The 24,869-nt window shown below is 41.7% G+C and overlaps 1 protein-coding gene across 5 annotated transcripts; it reads left to right on the forward strand.

Moving 5' to 3' along the window:
* The first annotated feature begins 476 nt into the window (after positions 1-476).
* On the forward strand, positions 477-24,351 carry LOC6731123 (trissin receptor). 5 transcript variants are annotated; one of them, XM_016179622.3, is made up of 11 exons: positions 479-625; positions 1,234-1,693; positions 12,678-13,325; positions 15,739-15,883; positions 17,436-17,595; positions 18,164-18,364; positions 18,809-19,165; positions 20,217-20,231; positions 20,326-20,597; positions 23,515-23,734; positions 23,820-24,351. In XM_016179622.3, exons 3-11 carry the CDS (start codon positions 12,725-12,727, stop codon positions 23,868-23,870), a joined length of 2,022 nt encoding a protein of 673 aa, XP_016023668.1. In that variant the 5' UTR covers positions 479-625; positions 1,234-1,693; positions 12,678-12,724; the 3' UTR covers positions 23,871-24,351. The 5 variants fall into 5 exon arrangements, with proteins under 5 accessions (XP_016023666.1, XP_016023669.1, XP_016023667.1 ...); XM_016179619.3 differs by having other exon boundaries at positions 481-625; positions 1,370-1,693; XM_016179620.3 differs by having other exon boundaries at positions 477-1,693; positions 23,799-24,351.
* The last annotated feature ends 518 nt before the right edge of the window (positions 24,352-24,869 follow it).

Here is a 24,869-nt window from a genome sequence, read left to right on the forward strand (position 1 = left end):
GAATTCTATTTATAGGCATAGTTCCCAGGATATGCTGCGCTTATATTGGAACTTATTATAATTTCCTACTCGTGCTGAATGATTAGTTTACTTTGACTTCCCTTCGCAGCACAAGCAACTGCAGACTGGCAATCAAATGAAATTTGAAACCGAATATCACACAAATATGGTCTTCCCAATTCAGAGCGCCTGCGCGGTGAGAAGACACGCCGAATGCCAGCCAAAAACAGCCGGCAAAATAGGCGCCAATGTCGGAAGAACAGGAAAACTGCAATAGCAACCACAACGACGACAACAACTTTGCCACTAGTTCAAGTTCAATGCAACAACAACAGCCAGGAGCACGTGACGCACAAGTGGAAATGCAAAGGCCTGCCACAACAACACAACTTGGCTAACAGCTCTGTTAAGTTGGCCAGCGCTGTCTGTCGACTGCCGCCGTTTCGGACGCCTTTCGTTGGCCCGCTTTTGCGAAACGAGCCGTCAGAATGTCGCGGCATCTCAAACGAATCGGACGCGAAATGCCAAAATCGAGCGGGAATTCGGACATAGAACTCCGGTTGATATTTGAATAATATTTCACTCGTTTTCGTACTGAAAAAGCGGAATAACCGCTCGTGGTTGTGTAAGTTCGCCGAATGTTTGGATTCTACAGGAGCGCTATTTCTGAAATATTTATGATACTGTCAGTGCAAGTTAATAAATTGCGAAAAGCTGCACCGAGTTATCGCAAGATTGAGGATCTCAAAAGTGAAATGTATACATTTTTTGAACAGTTCATTTCGTCCGACGGATTACTCGAAAGTCGTGTCAAAACGGAAAATATAAAACAATTCTCAAAACACGATTTAACTTAAAACCATAATGTTATTTTCTAACATTTTTGTAATATCACTTTCGACTTTGGAATTTATTTCTTAAACAAGATTGAAAAATAAGTTTTCTTGCCCCAAAAATTAATTCAAAATAGTGTTATTATAGTGTTAATAGTGTTATAGGATAAATAATTGAACAACCACTTATTCAACTCTTTTCTAAATCGAACAAGTTTTACGGTAAACGGTTACGCTCCAATTATATATAATTTAAAACAATCATTAAATGCACTTGCAAAATAAAAAGCTAAAATAAGCCTTTGTTTAAATGCCTATTTACACATATGATTTATTACAATGGAAGCATGAAGCTTTTTGCAAAAATTATATCTACTGAAAATGTTTGATATATTTTTAGAAGTGAACCACATTCGCGCCGAGCTAATTGGAAATAATAAAATAATTTTGGGCACTAAACGATTGTGAAAAACGAAGGTCATTGTTACAACATGGTGGATTCGCAATGAGTGAACAGCAATTTTTGTTAATTCCAGCGCTACACTAAATAATTGAAGCGTTAAGGGAAAAAACAATATTTTCAAATGCTATAGGCATTTCGTTCGTAAAATATCTGCGAGGAACCCAGAGGAAATGCAACCTATAAGATTCGGCGCATCGGAGTCTTACTCCTATAGACTTATACACATGGTAGTGCTTAAATTTGTGATTTAACTCGAGTGAAAATCTGGCTAATTAATTTGCAAGCTTTTTAAGGACCAATTCAAGCGAAGTTGGTAGCATATCCAAGACTTGCAGCACTTAAGGAAAAGATATTAACTAATACTTAGAAGGATTTATCCTCCGATATTCAACCGCAGGTGAGAAAGTTTCAAATTAATAATTAATTCGGCTAATCTCGCAAATATGGATTATCTGACAATTTTGAGTCCACGATGTGAAGATTGCCGCATAATCGTCAGAAATCCGACTTTCCGCACGTGGAAGACAAAAATTGAGTGTTCCCACGCAATCCCGTAGAGAACAAACAAAAGTGATGGCAGCGTGTCGCAGGTGTGCCTTAGCCCATTTGATTCGGATTGCGCCTTTGTTTTTTGGTTTATTTTTCCGATTTTGATTTGCCTGTGCGTGTCCCGATTAACAAATGGCAGATTTGTATTTGCACAGGTCCTTGCCTATTTTTGCCATCACCACCACCGGGCCAAAAGCAACAAACAGACAGGCGGTGGTTCATTAAGATACCTTTTGAAAAATGTGTTGACACGAGCCTTGTGATTACACATATGTACATGTTGTCCTCCACTCACATCCACTCACATTTTCCTACAGGAGAAAATTAAGTATGTCCGCAATGAAGTACGCCAGGGTTTTCGTAAATTATTGACTAATATGGTTTTATGGCATTCCGCAGAGCCAAAAGCTTCAGTGGAAACATAAAAACTTTATTCTACACAGAAAAGAAAGTTTAAAGCCATAAGCTCGCTTTACAGCCATATATAAGCTAGTTTTTAGGCACTGGATAACGTTGGTCATTTTGTTTCCTGCTAAATTTTATTACGGTCACAAAAGAGATTTAAGTTTTGCCTTTGTGGATATTTTCTTACCGCATTCAAAAGTTGAAAACATACGACAAAACGAATGGAAAAGCAGGGATTAAATACGGGTTTGATTTAGTTTTTCAAATAATAATGTCCAACCTTATTTCCCAGCAGTAGTTTGCAACACAGCTTATGAATCGCACGCACTTAATCAACGCTTTCTTTCAGTTTAACGAAGCACTTAGTGCAAAAACAAGGCACTCGGTGAAACTGATTTATTTTGCACTTAGAAATCGAAGTTCAAGACTCGAATCAACGGCTCTTAACAGATTAAACTTTGTCATCTGATTTGGGCATCATGGAAATCGCCTGCAGCCACCCACAAGTGGCAAAAACTAAATGAGGCGCAAATGACAAACATTGCCAACTGAACTATGAAGGTGTGAGATTGCCTCTTTTGCGCTGCGGGTCCTTTTTCCTGCCACTTTCTGTCGACGACAGGATGCTCGAAATTCAAATACCCACAGCAACATCGAATTAATTTAGGTCTGCGCCATCCAACCGTTTATTGGAATTTCGGCTTTTGCGAAGCGAACGCAAATTAATTGAATTATTTCGGATAAATTTATGAGAGTATAATCAGTTAATTTGTTACGGCTCTATGGTAGTCAAAAGCTTTTAGCGCTGCGCATTTTTTAAGATTTTTAAAAACCATTTAAAACTAATTAAAAAAGTCTGTTACAGAACTGTGCATTTTAACGCATTCCGCTTAAAAGTGCAAGTACTTCGCTGGTTATTGTTGCAACTCGAAAAAAACTGACCATATATAAAATGTAATGGGGCTTATAAAGGGAAATGGTTCTGTGAACTATGTATATACAGTATACTCATTAGTACTTTAATTTAATGAACCCTGGCGGATTAATTAAATAGCGGAAAGCAAGGAACAAGTCTGAAAAAAATGAGAAAGAAGAAAGGAATTCGAAACGAAGCAAGAGCTTCTTTAATATATATTTTCCAAGTATCGTGTTTTTCTTGAGCTTCCTGTGATAATTTCCTTCGATTTGAAAATATATATATATTTTTTGCTCTTCAAGCTCGACTTTATAGGGCAATTTTGTGAAATAAAGCTTAGGCAGTGAACGTGAAGGTAATCTGACAATTTATGCCTCACTGCTTACGACTTTCATATGTTTGTATATACATATGTTGTATATGAGTTTTCTTTGCTTCAGTTGGCGGTTACAAACTTTGGTTACGAGCCTGATTCTTACCCCTTTTTCCGCTGGGCAAATCCAACATATTTTGTAGCATATTTTTCGGCACTTGTGGGGGAAAATATGAAAACTCCTACGTAAAGCGATGTATTTTGTTTCATTGCATTCCGTGCGGTTTATTTAAGTCGTAAACCAAGAAATTTGCATTGTGAAATTATTGGGAATCTGATATCAGCACATTTTTCATCAGACGAAATTAAATTTCTCGTGAATCCCTCCCCCAAGTTCCTACAATGCATTGCAATGCCTGAAAAAAGCCCACCAAACTTAAAAAATTATGTGCGTTATTTACGGTTTAAAGACCTACCATTTATCATATCTACTGGTCTGGGGTCAAATTTTCCTCAGTTCGCCCTGTTTACATAATGACCCAAATAAACATGTTTGTTGTTCTTAAGCGCCCTACAGTCGTGTACATTTATAGAGTTCCATGTCCCGATCTCAGCTTTTTGCCTAGTGCATATTAATGGCCGATTTGTCTGTGGCCCAAAGATATATAGACCATTCCTAAATGGCCTGCATAAGGCGGCATACATAGGTACCTGTTTAAAAGTGGCGGAATCCAGTCAAGACCTGTGTTTTATTGCAAGTGCTTGATCAAATTTAAAGTACCTTGTTAGGCAAGCTTAAGCGTTGTTTTTCTAAATTTAATCATTTCTTGAATTCAGCAGGATTTCTCAAAGGAATTGGATATTTTTGGGGAGTGGGCACGCACTTTGATTTGAAATGTGGCCTCAAAAGGTCATGACTGTCATTTTAACCTTTTACGCAATCTCATTGCTATGATTCATAATCGATGCGCAATAATAATATGTATTAAAGTTCTGAATAAATAATTATTTTTATAACCGATGCTCATGTTATTTTTGCTATTTGCATGAGGAAATTTAAATTTATTTGTTGTCTAAAAAATAACAATCATACACTTGTTTCTAAGTATTTTATGAAGGCGCTGTTAACATATAAATGTTATGTTTTTTACACATATATTTAAATTGCAATAGATGAGTAACGGGTATCCAATAGTCGAGGCACTCGAACACAGCTCATGTTTCGTGTATTATTTACACAACAATCATCGGGGAATTGGAGCCAGTTTACAGCCAGGGTCAAGTCGATCGGAGTGACCTTCGTGGTGGAAAGCAGAAAACAAGCAATTCGACGACACCTCGTACTGGGCCTGGACTTTCAACTTGGCCAGGAGACAACAGCCACGTCACTGGGCCCCAAATTGCTACCGACTGTGGAGGAAAACGTCACGCAATCCTGTGGCTTCCACAATGTAATTTGCGCAATGCATTCATTAAGCATTTGCTGCTCCTTCTTGACGCTTGGCGCAATTTTAAACTCATTTGCATGGAAAGCTGACTCCTTGCCTGCTGCCAAGGATAATTAGGTTCGCAACTCCTAATGCTGCCAGTCGGTGGCGAATTTTGCTGTGTTCATACAGCACCACACAAATTTATGCTAACGAACTGAAACAACAGCCAAGCGGCGAAACCGCAATCTCGTTTGCTAAAAGGAAAAGCTAAACTTCGCCCCAAATACATGGCAGTTGCCACTATAAAAGGGTCAGGTTAGATCAGGACAAAAATGGGCATTACTTCCTGTTGCCACCAGCAAAAAAAGCAGAGGAGGAGCAGGCTGAATAAGCTGGGCTGTAAACCACAACAAACGTCAAAATAATTTCCGCCCTCACAACTTGACGACGTCGTGACGTAGTTGGTATAGTTTCAAAATGTTGGAAAATTCATACAAACGTAGGTGAAACAGGAAAAGTGGTAGGGAAATTGTTGCCGACGGAAGTTGTCTATGGTAGCCCGAAAAGAGATTCAAAACTTCACCAGCGAATCTAAACTTTTGAAGCTATAAAGTTGCGATGATTAGCTTTTAAAAATAAGTGAGTCTGTGGCTTTTAGCCTTTTTCTAACGAACGAATTGAACGAATAACCAAACTGTTTTTGCGTATGATCCTTGAAATTCTTAACAGTTATTTTACAATGTTACTGAAAACAGAAAAACCGATTGATTTGTTTCATTGCCTGTAGTTATGGAGCTAACGTTTTTAGTTTGGATGTTGACCCACAGCAGTTGCAGTTGCAATGTTCAGGGCAATAAATCAATTAATACCACTCACAATGAATTGATTATTTCGCTCTTCTTTCATGTGCTTCTATTTCATTTGGCAATCCGACACAATAAATCCGTACTTACCCCGGAAAAACCTGAATGCCACAACTGACATCGCAGCCCGAAACATAGGACAGTGAATCAAGTGATTTCAAATTGAACGAGGTCCAATGGCCATGCGAGTTTGTGGAAAACAAAACCTATTTGGTCAAGAGAGCATTCTGAGCTACACAATTGTTGGCAAGTGGGCGGATAGGGCAAACAAAAATGGGTTAACCCGGACGATGGTTAAAATGTTTTGGATTTTCTGTCAAGGTGCAATTGTTTCGATTACAGAGCCAGAAACACGTTTTATCCCATGCATTTCGTATGGAAATTGTCCGATTATCGTAGGGACCTACTGAATCTGGCCGGAGTTCTGATGTATGTCCTTCATTTTTTATGAATTGTCCAAGTGCCTAAAGTCTTATACTCCTCACCGCTTCTTTAATAAAAAGATACATTTAAGAGGACATGAATCTTAACGCGCTTCGTCTTTCTCCAATTTCTAAATGTGGCTAACGGCTGGCTATTAATTTCGATGCTCTTATGCCAGCTCATAAATTGCCGTCTTCAGGGGGAGCAGAGCAAACATAAAGTACGACAGCAACATGGACAACATAAACTCGGCGAGTAAATCACATTTTTCGTTTGTGTGTTTGCATTTCGATGGCATAAATTAAATTTAACGTGCGCCAGCAATGTCAGCCCCTAAGTGGGAGGCGATGCTCAGACAAAATCAATTTTCACCATCCAGTTTTACCTGCACTTTCAGAGAAACTCTGACAAACTTACGAGCCCTATTCCCAAGGGTTTCCACACGCGGCAAGGACTGGGGGAAAAGCTGGTTAAGGGATCTTTGCCGCAAGGACAAATGATTATGGGCGCCAGATAGCGCGTCGTACACAAAATGCCATTTGAAAAGACGCGCCGCCTTGGGGGCATATCTTCGCCTCAGCCTGGGCTTAAATGCCAGATGGGGCTTACTTAATAGATTTTCGGCATGGGTATGATGGGCTGTTTGATACGCTCTCCCAGCCTGAGAGCACCGTATTATTAAAGTCATTTATCAGAAAAGTGTTGCAACTTGAAAGTATACATCCAAATTAAAGGTGGTCTTGCTCCTTCAGCCCTGTGAAGTCATTCCTCTTCGGTGTTGCAAGTACCTACCGGAAACTCTCGTTGGATTCGCATTTGCCCAACACCCGTGCACACTTTGTAATAAGGTTCTTGAATTTCAAATGAGTACGCCACAAGTTGCGCAATTTGCCGGAAAGTTTCGTGTTTCTGGTCGGGGTAATCCGCTATTAATTGAATCAAATGCCGAAACTTGGCTTATCACCTAACCCCGCCAGCCAGGCCAGGAGTCGTGTGAAAAACTTGTCAAACGCCGCGGACGTGACGTTCTTCCGTGGCATTTGCCGCATTTCCCAAAGAGGAATATCGAAAGTTTGGCCAAATGTGAAAAGGTTGACTTAAAGTCATATATGACTGTGGCTGCCAAATGTCAATCACATGTATGTACTGTGCAGCCCAGCGAAGTTGGCCTTTCTCAGTTTATTACATCGTTGTCTGCGCGAGTGTGTGATTTCCCTGTTCCATCGAATTAAATTGATTGGCCTAATTGGCGCCCTGTTGCCAATGTGATCGGTGTAAGTTGCAGGACTGGCAAATATATTCCAAGCCATGTGGATGCCCTTCTGCTATTCTTGGCCATCGTGTCTTTATGACTTGGCACATGTTGCGTATTGTTTTTTCTTCGATTAGTGAGTTGGCCAGACGGCATTCAAAATAATGAATGGCCGTGAGCAGTTTGAGTATTGGTCTTGTTCTTGTTATTCGCAAGTGCTTGATTAATTTTCCAGCGAAAAGTTTTTCCGCCCCACACTCATACCCCAGCTTTCTGGCCTTCATAATTATAATGTAATATTTATGGGGCTGCCGGCGACCGACCATCCTGACCGACACTTGAGTATGATGAATGTCCTCAACATATTTTCAAGGCTCGCCTCGTCCATTGTTTCAATTCCTATCTTTAGTTGCGGTCTTGCCTAATTAATGAGCTCTAGGCCTCCCCGAGCACTCACATTCCACGTACAGGACCTTCTCGGCAACATCACAATACACTGGAGCCTTGAGCCATGAGCCCGTATATATCCTGCTCCTTCGAAATGGCAGCTCACAAGTGTCGTTGCCTCTGGGAATTCGCCTGCTGCCTTCCCTTTATGTTGCCTGTCACATTAGGACTCGTTTAAAAGCGAGTCAGGCGGAGTTGTGGAATGTTTGGCCATAAATGGAAAGTGCCTATTATTTTTCAATTCTACGAAATGGAATTGCATTCAACATTATTTTCGGGTATTCGTTGCTGGAGCTTAAATTTCCGACAATGGCATTATAGCTGTTATGTTCCAATTTTCTGTGTGGTGAATGGAATCAAATCTACTACAGGATCTACAGTGATTTTTCCGCAGGAAGCTCTCAGTTTTTAGATATATATAATAACATTTCCAGAAAATAACTCTGTAAACTCCTTAAAAATCAAACTTCACATCTGTTTTCTGCGTTAAGCATTGAATCATCTTAAAGGATAAAATACCTAATGTAAATTTGGTCAATAGAGCAACATTGCACAGGTTCGGTTTTAGGCCAAGTTGCAACCATGGAGCCATCATTTGAGCCATCTGCGTAATCGGATCGCATGTTGGCTCCCTTTTGATTGCGTATAAAATAGGCAATAGCTGTTTTGAGACCAGTTTTGGTTTTGCGGTTTTTGAATGTTACCATTTGTATTTCAACCCAAATGAAACGGAATCCAGAAGGGTTTGCTGGGGCCGCAAACGCTTGAAATTGATTTGTGTCGGAGATTGGAGCTAGAGTGGCTCGTTGTAAAAGCTTATCCGGGTCCCAAATGGCAACCAGCCAGTTTTTTGGTTGGCCAGCGAAAACTTGGTATTTTTTAATAAATTTTAAAGGCCCTTCGATGTGGTGTTCATTTTCCCGCTGCGAAATCCCAGGGCTTAGTCCTTCGCGCATATCGCTGCCATTTCCGGCCTTCGCCCTCCAATTTTCTCACGCTTGTCTCGCGCCCACAAGCACGTCATATATGTAAGCCCCGAAATTCCCCAAAGCCAAAAGTTGCTCCATTCTGAATCGAATTTTCCAGTGGGCACCACTTTTCGGTTGGAAAAGTTGGTGCTCCAACTGCCGCGAGCAGGCGCCGAAAACTTTGCATAATCTTCGACCACTCCGGCCGAGAACTCCTCCCCATATCCGCAATACTTGGCAGCGACTGTCATAAATTATTCGGTGTCGATGCAAAGAGTTCTGGTGGCCAGGATGGCAGAATGGAAGGGTGGCAGGATGGCAGGATTCCGGGCTTGAGTTGAATGCAAATTTAAAGAAAATTGTCGCAAGAAGACGATGCCAATCGCCAATTGCCGTTTAAGCCGTATTTCATTTCGCAATCCGAGCCACATTAATTTCCCATGCCCCATAAATATGCAACTCGAGCATCTCGTGCAGCACTGTTATTGCACCAATTGGCCACCCGTCGCGATGCCGCCATTTGAGCCAATGTTGTCTGCTAAATTGGCTTCCAATAACGTGGTCCAAGCCAAAAGTGCCGTTTCCGCCGCCCGCTGGAATCCAATTCTATGCCACCCGCCAGACAAACAATAGTCCCAGTTCCCATTGCATATTTTTGGCACACAATGCCGCGGCGAGTCAAAGGACAAAAGGTGACCAAGGTTGCGGTGCGCACATTCACGGCCATCAGAGCAACCAGAGCGTGCCACCAAATCGTGAAAACGCATTTCTCCTGCACCACCTTGCAGCAGGTGTCGCCTTGCAAAGTGTTGGCCCCGGAAACTGCGGCTCTCGTTGCCCCAGACCCTGAAACGTATCAAAAAATAGGAATGCATATATGAGGTTTCAGTTTATTTTTGCCTTAAAGGTGCGTCAATAAATCCGAGCGGGGAATAAATTAAAATGCTAGAAAATAAGGGAACTACTGTTGTGGAAATTAGCATATAATTACAAATCAAAGTAATATTTTAGCATTAATAAAGCAAAATACGGAGCATAAGACATTTTATACCATTCGTATTCTGTTTGTCTGTTCGTTTGTCTGTCCGTTCAGATGTCCTTTCGACAGTCCTTATGTCTTTCCGTCCATTGCTCTGTCCGTATAACCGACGAGGCTTTGGGATGTACATACGAGTTAAAAAGTTAGAATCTACCAACAAAATGTTCTGTGCCTGACCCGGCTTATGAGAATTTGGCTCCCAGAAAATAACAAATAATCATCGTGGTGCAATGCAGTTGTTTTTTTGTTCCAACCAACAACAAATTGATAATAAACCAATTAAGCTATGCCGATGCAAGTGGTGAGACAGATATTTTTAATGGGGCATAATAACAAGCTAAAGAAGGTGCAAACCAATTTTTTTTTAATTTCTCAGCTTGCCAAAAATTTAATATTTTTTAATATTTTTGGCAAAATTCATTGCCGTCCTGAGAGCCTCTTCCATTTTCCCACCTAACTAGTCGCCCCATTTCCTTTCAGCACTGCTGGGAAAGTGCCGTCGCTGTGGGAAGGCATTTTTCACTTGGTTCTTGTCGGCACACTCAATTACCACCTAATGTCCTGACTTGAGCGCAATTTACGCAAACATTCGGATGCGGATTGGGTGGGAAAGTGGCTGGCAGATAGGAAAATGGGAACCGAATTCCAATTGCAACAGCCTCGCACACACACAACTGAATGCAACATGCATTCACATTCTGCAATTTTGGCTGCCGTTGCCCACAAGAAGAGGAAATAATATTTTTCCGCAATTTGCTCGCTATGTGAGCAAGTTGTAATGACTTTTCTTTTTTCCGATTTGTTTTCTGTCTGGAGAAGGCAAAAAAAGAGACAGTTCTTTGGTGTTTTAAGTTCTGTTTATGCTTTCCATTTGCACTGCAGTCATTGATTTTTAAGAAAAGCTCCGACTTTAAATATCTATTTATGGCTTATCTCAAAGCTTTTCCATATTCTAGCCAATTACTCAAGTTTTTGAAAAATCGAATGCTTAAGAAATCAAAAACTAGCATTGTTATTTGCCAAAGTATTGCAGGGTTGAAATCCCCTGTGGCACTTGAATAAAATCGAAAAGGAAGCACCCATTGCACTAGCAGCTGGTTTTTTAATTAAATCAGTATCAAGCAAATCAATTTAGAAGCAGAAGACCCGGCAAACGTCGCTTTTCATTTGTCTCGGGCTTAGGACTCTCCTTAGCGGCTGCAGCTCAAAGCCACTTGCCTCATTAGAGCACCAAACAATTTCCGTATTTCCGTTCCGGAAGTCGTCGGCAGCGCGCAAACCCTTCTCACTTTCTTATTTAAGCAACTATTTGCTACTATTTTCTTAAAAGGCGTTTAAAATGCAGTCGGCGAGGAGTCAATCGTAAATTCTAGCAAGTAAAGTAAGGAATTTAGAGTGCAATTCCAGCTTAATGTCTTGAGCGCTAAGACTTCAATGTGTTTGTTTATACTAAGTTTAAATTCAACGAGGGAGTGTTTTTCTCTATTCATTTGAAATGTCAATCTCTCGCGTAATTGAATGTTGAGTTCTAGTTAAATCACTTAATTGCAAGTAACTGATGTAGGCAAGATATGAAAAAGGGTCGATATTAAGAAGAATTCTCATTACACATTTCAAGCCAATTAGTGATTTGTGCTAAAAACTAGTTTCTTTCACTCAGCACAGTATATTTAATGGCTTTAAACGTTACTTTAAAGTACCCTTTAAAGCTCAACATAATGGTTTCGTGTTCATTTTAAAACATTTTAACTTTATAGCCATTTTCCGCGCATATTGCCTTCGTTGGCAGTATATATCAAATGAAAACTTATAGAGCTTAAGGCTTTAAAGTGCAGATTCCCTAGACTCTGATACCGTGGATTATCCCCACAGATTTTCATGGATTCTTTAAAATGCTATGCATGCATGATACCCCTTAAAGCGCCTATAAATATGGGCGCATAAGAATCGAGGGTGTTAATTACTTGACAGTCTTTATGTTTGCGCATGTTTGATGTAGTGAGTTTGCATACGAGTGTCTATTAATTAGAGCACGTACACGAGCCCAGAGAGCAATAATCAAAGATGCAAACGGTGGAGAAGGGAGCAGGGTTGAGGGGGGGAGATATGATATTGCCAACTGCACTCGCGTAATTAGCAACAAAGCGTTGTGCATATTAAAAATAGCAAAGTGGCAGCCAGCAGATATACACAAATATTGGATGGAATGAGCAGTGATTGCGTGCGTGGCAAATGGAAAATCATAATTTCCCTCCTTTTCTTTTTTTGACTAGTGCAGACAAATGTTTTAATTATGTTCGTTATTAAAGGCGGCTTAATTAAAATGTCCACTCAAACAGCTATAGCAATAAGTATCCGACGACTTGTGTAGGCGGCTGCGAGATTTTCAGGAGGGCCACGTTTAATTGCCGCAGGACATATAAGACGTGACTTCGCCGTTAATGAACTCAACCTGTCCTTCGGAGTCCTTCGACTACATCAAAAAGTAAACGTGTGCATTGGCTTTAAAAATGGCTTACGAACCATTAATGCGGACTTAACCATAAGATTAAGGCTATGTTTTGCCATTGATAAGATACTTGGTAAAAAACCAATGTTTCCGCTTTAAGAATTATCATAAATGTTTCTGCTTTGAGGATTATCCTAAAAGAAAAGATTTCGAAAACAACATAAATGTAATCAAAACTTTTAAGCAACTGCCTTGTGAATGCTTTAAGGAACCGCAGACAAGAACTAACTGAATTCCATCGCACTCTTTTGTCTTTTGTCCTTGCAGCTGCGTCCTTTATTGGCGGCCCAAGGAGTCGTCGCCACACGCACCAAATGATTATGACGATGATGCTGACGGGTAGGTCCTGGCAACGGGAATCGGATGCGGAGCAGCGAAAACAACATAAGCAGCGATGGCGACCTGATGGGGCACACATATCAGCGGCTTACGACCTCAACAGTGATAATGACGACGGCCACCACAGGGTGGTGCATAATCAAAACAACGGCAGCCCAAACAGCTCTCCGAATCAGAGCACTTCCGCCTTCCGACAGCGGCAACCGCACCGCCCACCCACCGGACAACAACCGTCCCAGCTGCCCTGCACCGTAACCCACTTCTCCGGACACTGGACAACGCTGCTCATCCTGCTCACCCTGCTCTCTACTTCCGCGCTGACAGCCTCCGCCAATGTCACCAGCACCATCAGTCCGCCCATCAACGGCAGCAGCACCGATTACATCCTGCTCTATGGCGACTCCACCACATCCCTCGTGCCCGCCCTGACCACCGGACTCTCGGGGGACGGAAGTGGTGCGGTCATCGAGGACGAGGAGGATGCGGAGAAGGCCAGCGAGTACATCTTTGATCGCACCGATGTGCGCATAATATTCATCACACTCTACACACTGGTGTTTTGCTGCTGCTTCTTTGGTGAGTAGTAGACTTGGACTTATCTCGTTCTAATAGCTCAAGTGATTTAATTACGAAATTATTGATTTAGAAACTTTAGCCCGTCAGCTATGCATATTATGGCCTTTGGTCATAACTTTAATCTAATTAAGAGATAATAATAGCTAAGGTTTTCAGGCAACATTTCTCTATGTGCACTTACAACGCTTTTCCTGTGTATATAGTGCTTTGCTATATACACAAGATTTATAGTTCTCATACGCATTAATCAGAGCAGAGCTCGATGTTATGTTTGATTGTGCAGCATGTAGCATGATGGGGCACAAAGGCCTGCCGAAACATACATGAAAGCAAAGAAAAGACAGCCTGCCGGCCGTTTGCGGTGCCCCAGGGACATTTTTCTGGGTCGACCAGGATGTGCAAACTTACTGCTGACTTGCCAATTACTCAATGCCCTGCTGTTCGGCTTATGCTGTGTTTTTGTCCAGTCTGCTTAGTATTTAAGTACTTTCAGTTCTTTTCCACTCTGCTCTTGGCCATTTGGCTCTGGTCGCAGCAGGAAAATAGGCAAAGTATTAATAGTTATGTTGCGAACATAGAGAGCATAATACTCAAGTTGCTAGCAATGTTAATGTGATATTTCAGTGTTGCTGCTTCTAACTTTTAAGCGCTTTGAAGAATCTAAAATAATAGAAAATTCCATTTTCCATTTCATGCGGAATAATTTGGGCAGTCTTCCTCCTCAACAACACACTTTTTTTCATAGACACTCGCACAATACTCATACGCCCCATGTGGCGCATTATAATGAAAACATTTTATTGATAGCGCCCATTAGGCCATTTGCTATTTGTTTCTGCAATGCTTAATTGCAGACACACACACACGAGTACGGAATGTCCTTTAACTTTGCGTCTTATCTGGGTGCGGGTGCGAGTCCGGATGGTTAGAATCAATTACGTTAGTCGTTCGATTGGGCTCTTTGCGGGTGTTGGCCAATCTCGGCCATCGTCAGTTGTAGGCTTTATTACCCGCAGTGACACCAGCATGCACAATAAAGCAATGGAACATGTGTAGTCGCCATTCCGAATGGCGTCTAAACGCCGCCCCCACCGCACAGACATGGGCGTGGCCGGCCATTGTACGGACAATTGCAAAGTGTAAGCAACTCGGTTGGTTTCACTGGCGCCCGGAATGTGGGCGTAAACGATGGGGGTGGTGGGCGCAAGGACGAACAGCGCCACACTCGCCCACTAAATTTACATCGGGCGGACACGTTTAAAGCTTCCGTTTGGTTACTTCTTTGTTGCCGTCACTTGAACAAGATACCTTATTGTCATATTCAAATGGGAATGCTTGGATGGCAGTAACCTTGGCGATAGAACAATATCATAACAGTTGTGAGGGGCGAACGCAACTAGTTGGTATCCTATAGATAAAATCGAAATTTGAGGTGCAATTCAAGAACGAGCAATCAATGGTTTAGCTGTTTTTGGAATGATAACAGGTTAATAAGTCAGTTAGTTAGATATACTCATTTGACTTTAACTAATTCAAGAAAACTACAGATTTCAATAGCTAAAGCATACATGTTGATGTGTATCTATGACTATGTATCTTGAATCCACCGCTGAAACTTTGAAATACTCTCATGCAGTTTCTTTTCCTTCCTATCGAATTTCAGAGCACGGTTTGTAGTGTTGCACGTTTTTCGTATTTTTTGGCAGCTCTGGCTTGTTTTTTCCATTTTCCTTCTTTTTTTTTGTACTCCCATTTCCTGTCACCCTGCCCGGTGTAATTAAAAAAGTTTTTCCCGACATTTGCTTGCCATGTGAGGCTCCAGAAACAAATGCGTAACATTGTGGACCATCCGATTGTAAAATAAATTTTAAATGCAGACTCAGCCGTAACTATAAGATTTTTGTAATAATATTTAACTTTTATTGTAACTTTACTAACTGTAAAGTCAATGTTTTCTTTTTCCAAGTTGGCCAATAAAAAGGGCATAAAGCAAAGCGAAAACTTTAGTGCTCTCAAAGTACTTTTATTAAAACATAAACTTCATACTATATATTTTATTTAAATATTTTGGCTTTTCTATCCATTGTTTTTTAGTTAATATCTTAAACAAACACTTTTTGATGCACTACAACTTCTGTTGATTTTAATAAACCATTTAAAGCTTACATGGATTATTAGCTATGTATATGTAATTACCAATATTTTTATTAAAGGGCATACTTAATAAATTAAAATTCTGGGAAACACTCATATATGTGAAAAAATTCGGGCTAATTTATTTAGCAATTTAGCGCACAAATAATTTGCTAAGTTCGTTAATCTTTAAAGTGCATTTGTGACCACAGCACAATTAAACGGTGGTACGAAACTCTATATCTTCTAATTCCGCATTGTTATTTTGTGAATTTTTCAGGTAACCTCCTTGTTATTTTGGTGGTCACATTATCACGACGACTGCGCTCAATAACCAACTTTTTCCTGGCCAACTTGGCGTTCGCCGACTTCTGTGTTGGACTCTTTTGTGTGATGCAGAATCTGTCCATCTATCTGATAGAGAGGTGAGTGACAGTTGGGTAAAAACATTATTTCAGTATTAAATTAACGTTTCATTATGCACGAGCGGAGCTGCAAAATTCTCGGAAAACATATACGAAGAATACGTGAACCAACTTCACTGTTAAGTTTCCAATAGTTTTTAATGTCCGTTTTTATACGCAAACAATTTAAGTGAAGCATTTATAGCAACGTTTTTTTAGTTGACATTTTTGAATTGAAGATTAGTTATAGTTGGTTAAAAATTAATACTATACAGATAGTAGAATGTTGAATGGTCGATTAAATTTATTTATTTATCCGCAGCAGAATTTGGCTGAAACGGTGTCAGACTTCTCCATGTGCCTCGAAAACAAAGCCCCAAAAAAGTTTCCACTTTCAACCGTGAAACATTTACGCCGGCTGTCACATAAAGGAAACTAAAACTCCGCAGGCGTCACTTTCACTTCAGGCTTTTCGGGCTTTTATCCCCGCGCTCCGCTTTCACTCCAATCATGTTTATTTGCATTGTGTTTCCTTAACTTTCCCAAAAAACACGTCGCAGTGACGTGTTCACAAAAAATAAGAGCACACATATAAAGCGAGGAAAATTCAAACAAAGAAGCCTTTTTCAGATTTGCAGGGCAAATTAAAAAAGTATTTTGACAAATGAGTTTGGCTTACAGTTTCTATAAGTTATTTAATTTAAAATTTTAGTCGCAGTGTCAGAAATAAATAATGCTTCATTAATTTAAATTGGAGCATTGCATACAATTTGTGTTTAATTAAAAGCTATGTTTTATGCATTTAGAAAAAAAAGTAATTACCTATCTCATTAGAATTCTTGAAATGGCCATTTATGCACTTAATAATAAACAGGCATAATGATTTATTTGCATTGCCGATTTAAAATCATGAAATTGGTTTGCATATTTTCCATTTCAATTTCTAATATGCTTTTTGTGGCCAAAGAACTAAATTATTGAGATGACCCATCATCTGTGTTTGGCATAATTTTAGCTAAATTATGCGCACAACTTGACGCCCACCAGAAATCATATGCAAAATGATATGAGATTACGAAAAATCATAATTTATGCATTCATAATTTATATGTGCGGCAAACGGCTGCCGGTGACAATTTAATTTAATGATTATAAACATCAAGCTATTATGTTAAAGAAAGATTTGTTCCCTTTAAAAGAGAGACATTGAATCACCAGGCAAATGGGGAATCTTTTTGAGATACGCATCATCCAAAATCTTGGCGACAACCAGGACAGGATTATTATGCTTATTATAGTATTATTGGGGACATTTAAACGCATGAGTGCGAAATTACGTGGCATTGCTAATAACGAGCCACAAATGCGGCTTTCGAATGTAATTTCAGCCGAAATAGTAATAAAAAGGAAAAAGCTTTGCGCACCATAAAATACTAAAGACACCTTAATGTCGCATTAGTTTTGGCGGGCGTGTGTCATAACATTTTATGTGGCTGCCACCAATATTGCCAAGTATCTGCTCTTTAAAGAGCGAAACTTTTCGCCCATAAATAATTATTAATGTCCTTTTTAGCTGGGTCTTTGGCGAGTTCCTATGCCGCATGTACCAGTTTGTCCACTCCCTGAGCTACACGGCCTCCATTTTCATCCTGGTTGTCATCTGCATGGAGCGCTACTTCGCCATCGTACACCCCATTACCTGCAAACAGATCCTAACTGCGGCTCGTCTGAGGGTAAGTTCTAACCATAAACCTCATATTCACGGCCAGTAATAGCCAAGTATGCATTTTAAATGAGGTCTATGTGTTGCCCTTTTTAGTTCAAATTCCCAATTTGATGGGTCAAAAGCGGTGGTAACCCGTTTATGTATTGTTTTTGAGACATTCTCGCAACTTTGATAACTTCATTTGAATACAATTTGCAAGCTAATGAAACTTATTAGACCGAGCCCGGAGACTCATGCAAATTAACCGGCAGAACAGAACCAACTCGAAAGGCTTAATAAGCCGTGGGCATAACTTTGTGGCTGGGAAAACTTTTCCGCACTCGGAAGGGGTGATGGGTGGAGGGGTCGCACCCAAAGGGGTGAACCACATAGCCCGGTTGTTTCATCACAGCCAGACAAAAAATACGTTTCGGTAATGACGATTGCACTAATTAAACTACAAGAGACATAAAGACAACGAAATGGGCCATCCATTAACATGCAAATTCAGTGTGTTCATTCGCAATTTAACAAATTGTTTGCGTGTTTGGCAGCCGAGCAGACAAAACAAAACGTCAATGCGTGTTTTTTTGCAGATGGTCATTGTCACAGTTTGGATTACATCGGCAGTTTACTCCACGCCCAAGTTTGTTTTCAGCAAGACCATTAAGAACATCCACACGCAGGACGGCCAGGAGGAGGAGATTTGTGTCCTGGACCGCGAGATGTTCAACTCCAAGTTGCTGGACATGATTAACTTCGTGCTCCTCTACGTTATGCCGCTCTTGGTGATGACGGTAAGTGTAAAATATGATACGTAGCTTGAAGTTAATAATTGTGTTTAACCAATCCTTGGGCAGGATGTTCATAAATTCATCGGCAATCCAAAAGTGTTTCCTAGTCACGTAACCTAGCATTGAGCAGACTATAATTAATAATTAAATTTGATTAAGAAACAGGGAGTACGAAAGTGATTAATTATATTAATAATTAATATCTTTCTAATGAGATAAAATATAAATAACTTTGGGTGCATAATGATTAATCTACGAAATGATTTTTCTTCGTCTTTTAAAAAACTGATGGATGCAAGTGTAGATTTCGCTATATTTTTTAACTGCTCCTTTTTTCAATTTCTTGTGAGAAATTTGATAAGAATTGAGAAGCTTTTTGCATAAAATCGCCCCTTGTTCCGCAATGAAATTTGAATAATGAAATTAACGAACCCATTTGCATTGCAGGTGCTGTACAGCAAAATCGCCATCGCCTTGTGGCGCAGTTCGCGCGGCCTCACGCCGCATGTGGTGCAGCATCAGCATCAGCATCAGCAGCCGCAGCAGGCATCCTGCCAGGACATTGGCATGGGTATGCACAACAGCATGTACCACCACCATCAGCACCACCATCACCACCACCACCAGCACCACCAACTGCAATCGGCGGCTTCGTCGGCAGGAGTGGCGGGAGTGGGCTTGGGTGGCGGTGGTGGGGGCGGTCCTGGTCCGTCACTTGCTTCCGGCGGCAGCAGCACCACGTCCTTGTCCCGCAAACAGAGCAGTAAATATGAGAAGCGCGGCGTCAGCATCACGGAGAGCCAGGTGAGCTGCCAGGTGGACACTGCATCGGAAAAATCGCAGGTTGAGCATGGAGGAGTAGCCTTAAAAGCCTAACAATGGCAATAAACCGAAAGTGGAGTCGAACCTTTGTTCCCTAATTGGCCAGAACGGCTTTAACTTCGATTGAGTTCGCACGTGCTGTGTGGTAAATAATGTTTCTTGAAAATCACATCGCCATCCGAGCACTAATTTATTAGATACACCATTGGCCGGCCTGGCCAAGTTGGCAGTCGTAAAAACTTTACCCGGCGCTGTTATTCCCGCACTTTCGCCGGGCCAAGTGGCACGGTGCTCGGAGCAGGTGTCAATTCACATTAAGGCCATCGCAGTCCTTGCCACAAACTCGGCCACCGATGTGACACCTGGAGTGTGGAGCGGTGGAGCGAAGTAGCCACCGGCACAGGGTGAAACTGCAAGTGCGAGGCCAAAGTTATGGCAAAAGTGTTTTTTTTTTTCCCATTATCGGTGGCCGGACAGCAGGTTCAATTGGTCGGGTGCACCATGGCGTATTTCTTATTTCTTATTTCGAGCTTGACAGCAGCTTTGCCACACAAACTGGCACACACATCATTGTTCTTGATCAGCATCAGCAGCTCACTTTGTCAATAAAAGCCGGCGGGTGAAAGTCGAGAATTTGTGACACGATGACATTCGGAAAAGTTGTGCAACTGCCGCAGCTTGAAAATTGGTAACCACCAAAGGCAAGGCCCTTGAATTTTTTAATATCCATCGAAGTATCAAATGTCAGGAGCACTGGTTCGATTTCGGTATGTTTTCCGTTTTAAAAAGTCGCAGTAATGGAAGTTTGGGAAGAAAAACAATGGCGGGCACACCTCTATGAAACTTTTACATAACTTTAGTTTACGCTGTTCCTTAACCTATGACCCCGATAAACACAGATAACAACCTAACTATCTTTCTGTTGAACTCTTTTCTCTCTCTACCTTTCGTTTGATCAATAAAACTCTTTGCTCCCCCTCTACTAACCCCCCAATTATAACAACAACCACACAAAACCCACACCACAAATTAGCTCGATAATTGCAAGGTAGGTTGTAATCGAATATGAAAATCGATATGATAATGTTCGACATTTGCTGTGGCCAGCGACCTAATGCCATTACACCTGTTAATCCGCACAGGTGTCCCTGGAGGCCGATCGCCCCATTGTCAGTGCCTGCCGCAAGACGAGCTTCTACCACCACGGCCACGCCCACCACCAGCGGGCGGGCAACGCCTCAGTGGGCGGACTGGTGGGCGGCGGCGGAGGCGGGGCCGGAGCCACCCACATGTCCCACTCGTCCAGCAACGTCCTACGCGCCCGGCGCGGCGTTGTCCGCATGCTGATAATATTCGTGCTGACATTCGCCCTCTGCAATCTGCCGTATCATGCCCGCAAAATGTGGCAGTACTGGTGAGTAGTACCTAGTACGTTCCTCCACCCACCACCCGCCATCACAATCCAATCCGAAACCGAATCCGAATCCCTAGCCCTATCCCTTACCGCAAGCCATTCATCAGCCCACACGGACTGAGTGTAAACAATATTTTATGGTATATTGCACCGGCAATCGGCGGGAATTTGCATAGTCGTCCCTTGGACGGGAAATTAACATCTGCGAGTGGGCAGATAAGCCCTAGATGGCTTCCTGCTGGAATCGAGGCTGGTAAACAATTAAGTCATCAATGCAGCCTGCTTTGCCGCTGGCCTAAATGATTTGAAAGCGGTCTTCCGTTTTCCAATCCCAATCCCAATCCCATCCCAAAGACGCCAGGTTCGCTTTCTTCTCGCCTTTCAAAAGCGGTCGCCAACAAAAGTCCGTTTTAGCCAGCCCTTTGGCTATCAGTTCCGCTTCCGGTGGAGCACTTTCGAATGGGTGGACGCAACGCTTAGTTCGCTTTGAATTCGGGCACTTTGGTTTTTCCGGCTGGCGGGAGTCGTGGGCGGATAACTTGATAAGTGAGTGGGCGGTGGGAGTGTTGTTGTTTGCCAAATCGAGGAGGAGTTAATTGCTCCCTGGGTAGAGTTAAAAACGTGCACTTAAGCTGCTGACTGCCGTAAATTGGAAATAAAATAAATGCTACAGAAATGTCCTTTAAGCGAAAGTCGAAAGACAAAAGATTGATTGAAGATGGGAAAAGTCATCAAGTGTGAAAATCTAGAGCCATTGGCAATTTTTGGCACGTAAGAGAAACGTTTTTATTTTAGATACTTGGCATGCAGATTTTACTAACCCAAACATTTTTGAGTCAATTGTAAATTGGAAAGCATTTTACATGCCAATGTGCAATAAATCCAATTTAATGTTCATAAGTTCATGTTTTTGGTGAATAACTACTGAAATACATATCGATCTTCTAGTTCTCATTAGTGCAAATATCAAGTGTAATTTTGTAACAACGTGTAAGAAAATACTTCGCTGCAGATTTGCAACGTTGCACTTTTGGCAAACGCAACGAAAATGAAAATGTTTTTGAATTTTCGTTCGAGCACTCAATTTGCACAAATGTAAAACGAATGGCGGACAAATAAATATAAATAATATTTGGCCAAATACAAGAGAAATGGATTTCCACATCGCCACTTTTCCCGCAGCGCCATAATTGAGATTTATGTCTAGCCCGTCTGGGCAGTGGGACTTGTTTACTTGTCTGAACTTTCAGCTTTTATTTATTTGAAGAATTGGATGCCCAGGGATATTGGTATTGTTAGGTGGAACTGAAAGTGATTGCACACTCTGTAATATCGGGGAATTTCAAGACCAGTTAAAAAAAGTATAAAGTATATTCACTCTTATTTTTCTGAGGAAATGAAAAAATTTTCCGTGTCACGAGGACAGCACAAATCGGATGCGAAATCCAGCTGATCCAATGGCCACATTATCATACAGCTGTTATTGCCGCACAAAGCGGGCACGTCCGGGTAATTGCCACGCGCTTACATTTGCCGGCAACTGCAATGCGTTGGGTCAACAAGGTTGGGTGAGTCGGCGGTGGAGTCATGGTGTGCCACGTTTTCATTATTAGCTCGAAAACCCCTTTGTGCCGCTAGTCCGCTGATAAGGATAACGATGTCAACTGCCAGCAGCTGGCAACTGCGACTCATTAGACGGAATATGCAGCACATTGCGTCTACAAATGGCGGTGCCCAGAGTTGGGCTCTTCATTTCGTGGCTCCCGCCCCTTTTCGGAGTGACATTTACATTTGGCTCGAAGCTGGGCCTTTGCCAACGGTTGCTAAGAGCCACTTTAGTTCTCAAGCAGCGGCCAAAGCAAAGCGAAGGCCATTCAAGTGGCCCAATCAGTTGGCCAACTCTTTCCCTGAACTGAGCCAGTTGAAAGTGCAGGGCGAGTTTTTAGCGACCAGCAAGTACAGGACAATTTGACAGTTGCTCCAAAGTTCGCCTTGTCCAAGCCAAAAAAAATTACAAGAATAACAAAAAAAGCTGTAGATGAAGATGGAGGTGATGGGAATACCTTGTCTTCTTTAAATATTGTTCTGCGTGGAAAGTTTGGGGCAAAGTTTATGTTGCATACTTGCAGGCGGCGAGAAACTTTGCTCTTGCCCGAATTCCCCAATCCATTAGGCAAGTTTTCGAGACCTCTTTGCTCCCAGACGGCCAAAAACAATACTGCCAGCAGCAGCTTAATCACCTGGACACTTTCGAGTGGACAAAAGTCAGCACCTTCCTAGGCCACTCGTCGTATATTTAGAGTGTTGCACAGGGAAAAATTATGGAAGTGTTAACTACTTACTAGTAAATCAAAGTTTCCAAAAAGGGCATTCTTTGGTGCACAAATTGTTTAAAATCATACCAATAAATAGCAGATTTTATTTATAATTTTTTCTTAATAAGATGACTCTTTCAGTGCAAACGTCAAATGATGGCTTCTAAATTAAAGTAGCTGCAGTCCTTGCGCAGATTTGAATCAAGTGTCTCTCTAATTAAATATAAAGTCCACAGTGTGTCACTTTATTTCTTGCATAATTAATGGGTTCACTAGCGTAGTTTGGCTCATGAATTTATTAGGGGGAAACACAAACTTGTCGTATGGAAAAGCGTTTAAGGCGGGAGAGAATAAATAGAATAAATTCGAATTGCGCAAACTTTTCACCGGCCAAGTTTAGCGTTGGATGGCTCTAAAATTGTAATCTACTGGGGGGACAGCCCCCAGAAGTCAGTTGAATGGGGAGTGTTTATCCAACAGATGCTGATTTGCATACACGCAGAGCACACATTGTGCCCAACATAATATATATAATATATAATATATAATATATATATAGAGCTATAGAGCAGATAGTTATTTCCATGTATATGCATTTGCAGGTCACGTTCGTATCGCGGTGATTCCAATTTTAATGCGCTGCTAACACCGCTCACCTTTCTGGTCACGTACTTCAATTCGGGCGTAAATCCCCTTCTCTACGCCTTCCTCAGTCGCAATTTTCGGAAGGGCATGAAGGAGCTGCTCCTCTGCTCCTGGAAGAAGGGCAAGGGCAAGTCCTCCTCCAACTCATCGATGCACCACAAGCGCAAGGCGCTGCAGGTGAGTACAATTGCCGCCTTCCTGGCCACCGGCATTTGGCACCTGACATTAGACGCGTAAACAGTCCGCCGTCTCCACCCCGTAGACCCACTCGCTGCCCACGGACACCACCCACATTGGGAACGAGCAGCTATGATGGCCACGCGGCTGGAGGAGGCCCCTCAAGCTCTTCGGGCGCCGCTCCTAGAACGCAGCCCATCGAAGGATGGACCCACTTCCTGTCCGTTAGCTAGTACTTCATTGTGATCTTGGTAGCCAGCCTATCGCTCGGATCGAGTCGGCGGCCAAAGCGGAACTGGTGTCAAGTTGTATTGATAGAGTAAGCCAATTCTTAAGGGAAAACCAATTAACTTACATGCAGCTCCTGGAGCATTGCTCTCAAGTTCTTAGTCTAAGGATATGATTTAGTGCGAGTCTGCATCAATAAATAAATGAAGCAAAAATGAAGCATAAATGTCAAGTTGTATTGATAGAGTAAGCCAATTCTTAAGGGAAAACCAATTAACTTACATGCAGCTCCTGGAGCATTGCTCTCAAGTTCTTAGTCTAAGGATATGATTTAGTGCGAGTCTGCATCAATAAATAAATGAAGCAGCAAGGATCATTACTTTCAAATATGAGTATGGCTTGCACCCATTTCGAAATAACGTCATGCAGTTTGGACGCCACCGAGTGCGTCCGCAATTTATATACCATATCTTTATAGACCTGACTTGCGATATCTGATGACAGGGGTTTTATGGTCAGGCGGAGAACACGCTCCGTTGCGGCTGCCAAAAAAGGGAAAAATATGACACTCAGCGGAGGAGGAGGAGCAGGAGGAGGAGGAGGCGGCTGCATTAAAAGTGGTCGAATTTTTTGCTTAGCACAGCAATTTGTATCCCCACTTGGGGGTTGGAGGTTGTCAGACGACTCGTAAGTCAAATGGGAAAACGCTGCAGTAAATTCTCGAGAGAAAACTCAATTAACTGGATGGTCTGACGTTGGCGCAAATTAAAAACCAAAAATCTTTGTAAAAATCTCTTGAAACTCGTTGTTTGTTTGCTCCGCCACTTCATTCCGCCTTTCACTTTTCCACAATGCTTTGTAATGCAAAGAGCGTTCCAAAAACTGTGTCAAACTATTTCTGGAAAAG

Source organism: Drosophila simulans, chromosome 2L (genome assembly GCF_016746395.2).
Source record: "Drosophila simulans strain w501 chromosome 2L, Prin_Dsim_3.1, whole genome shotgun sequence".
Classification (NCBI taxonomy): domain Eukaryota; kingdom Metazoa; phylum Arthropoda; class Insecta; order Diptera; family Drosophilidae; genus Drosophila; species Drosophila simulans.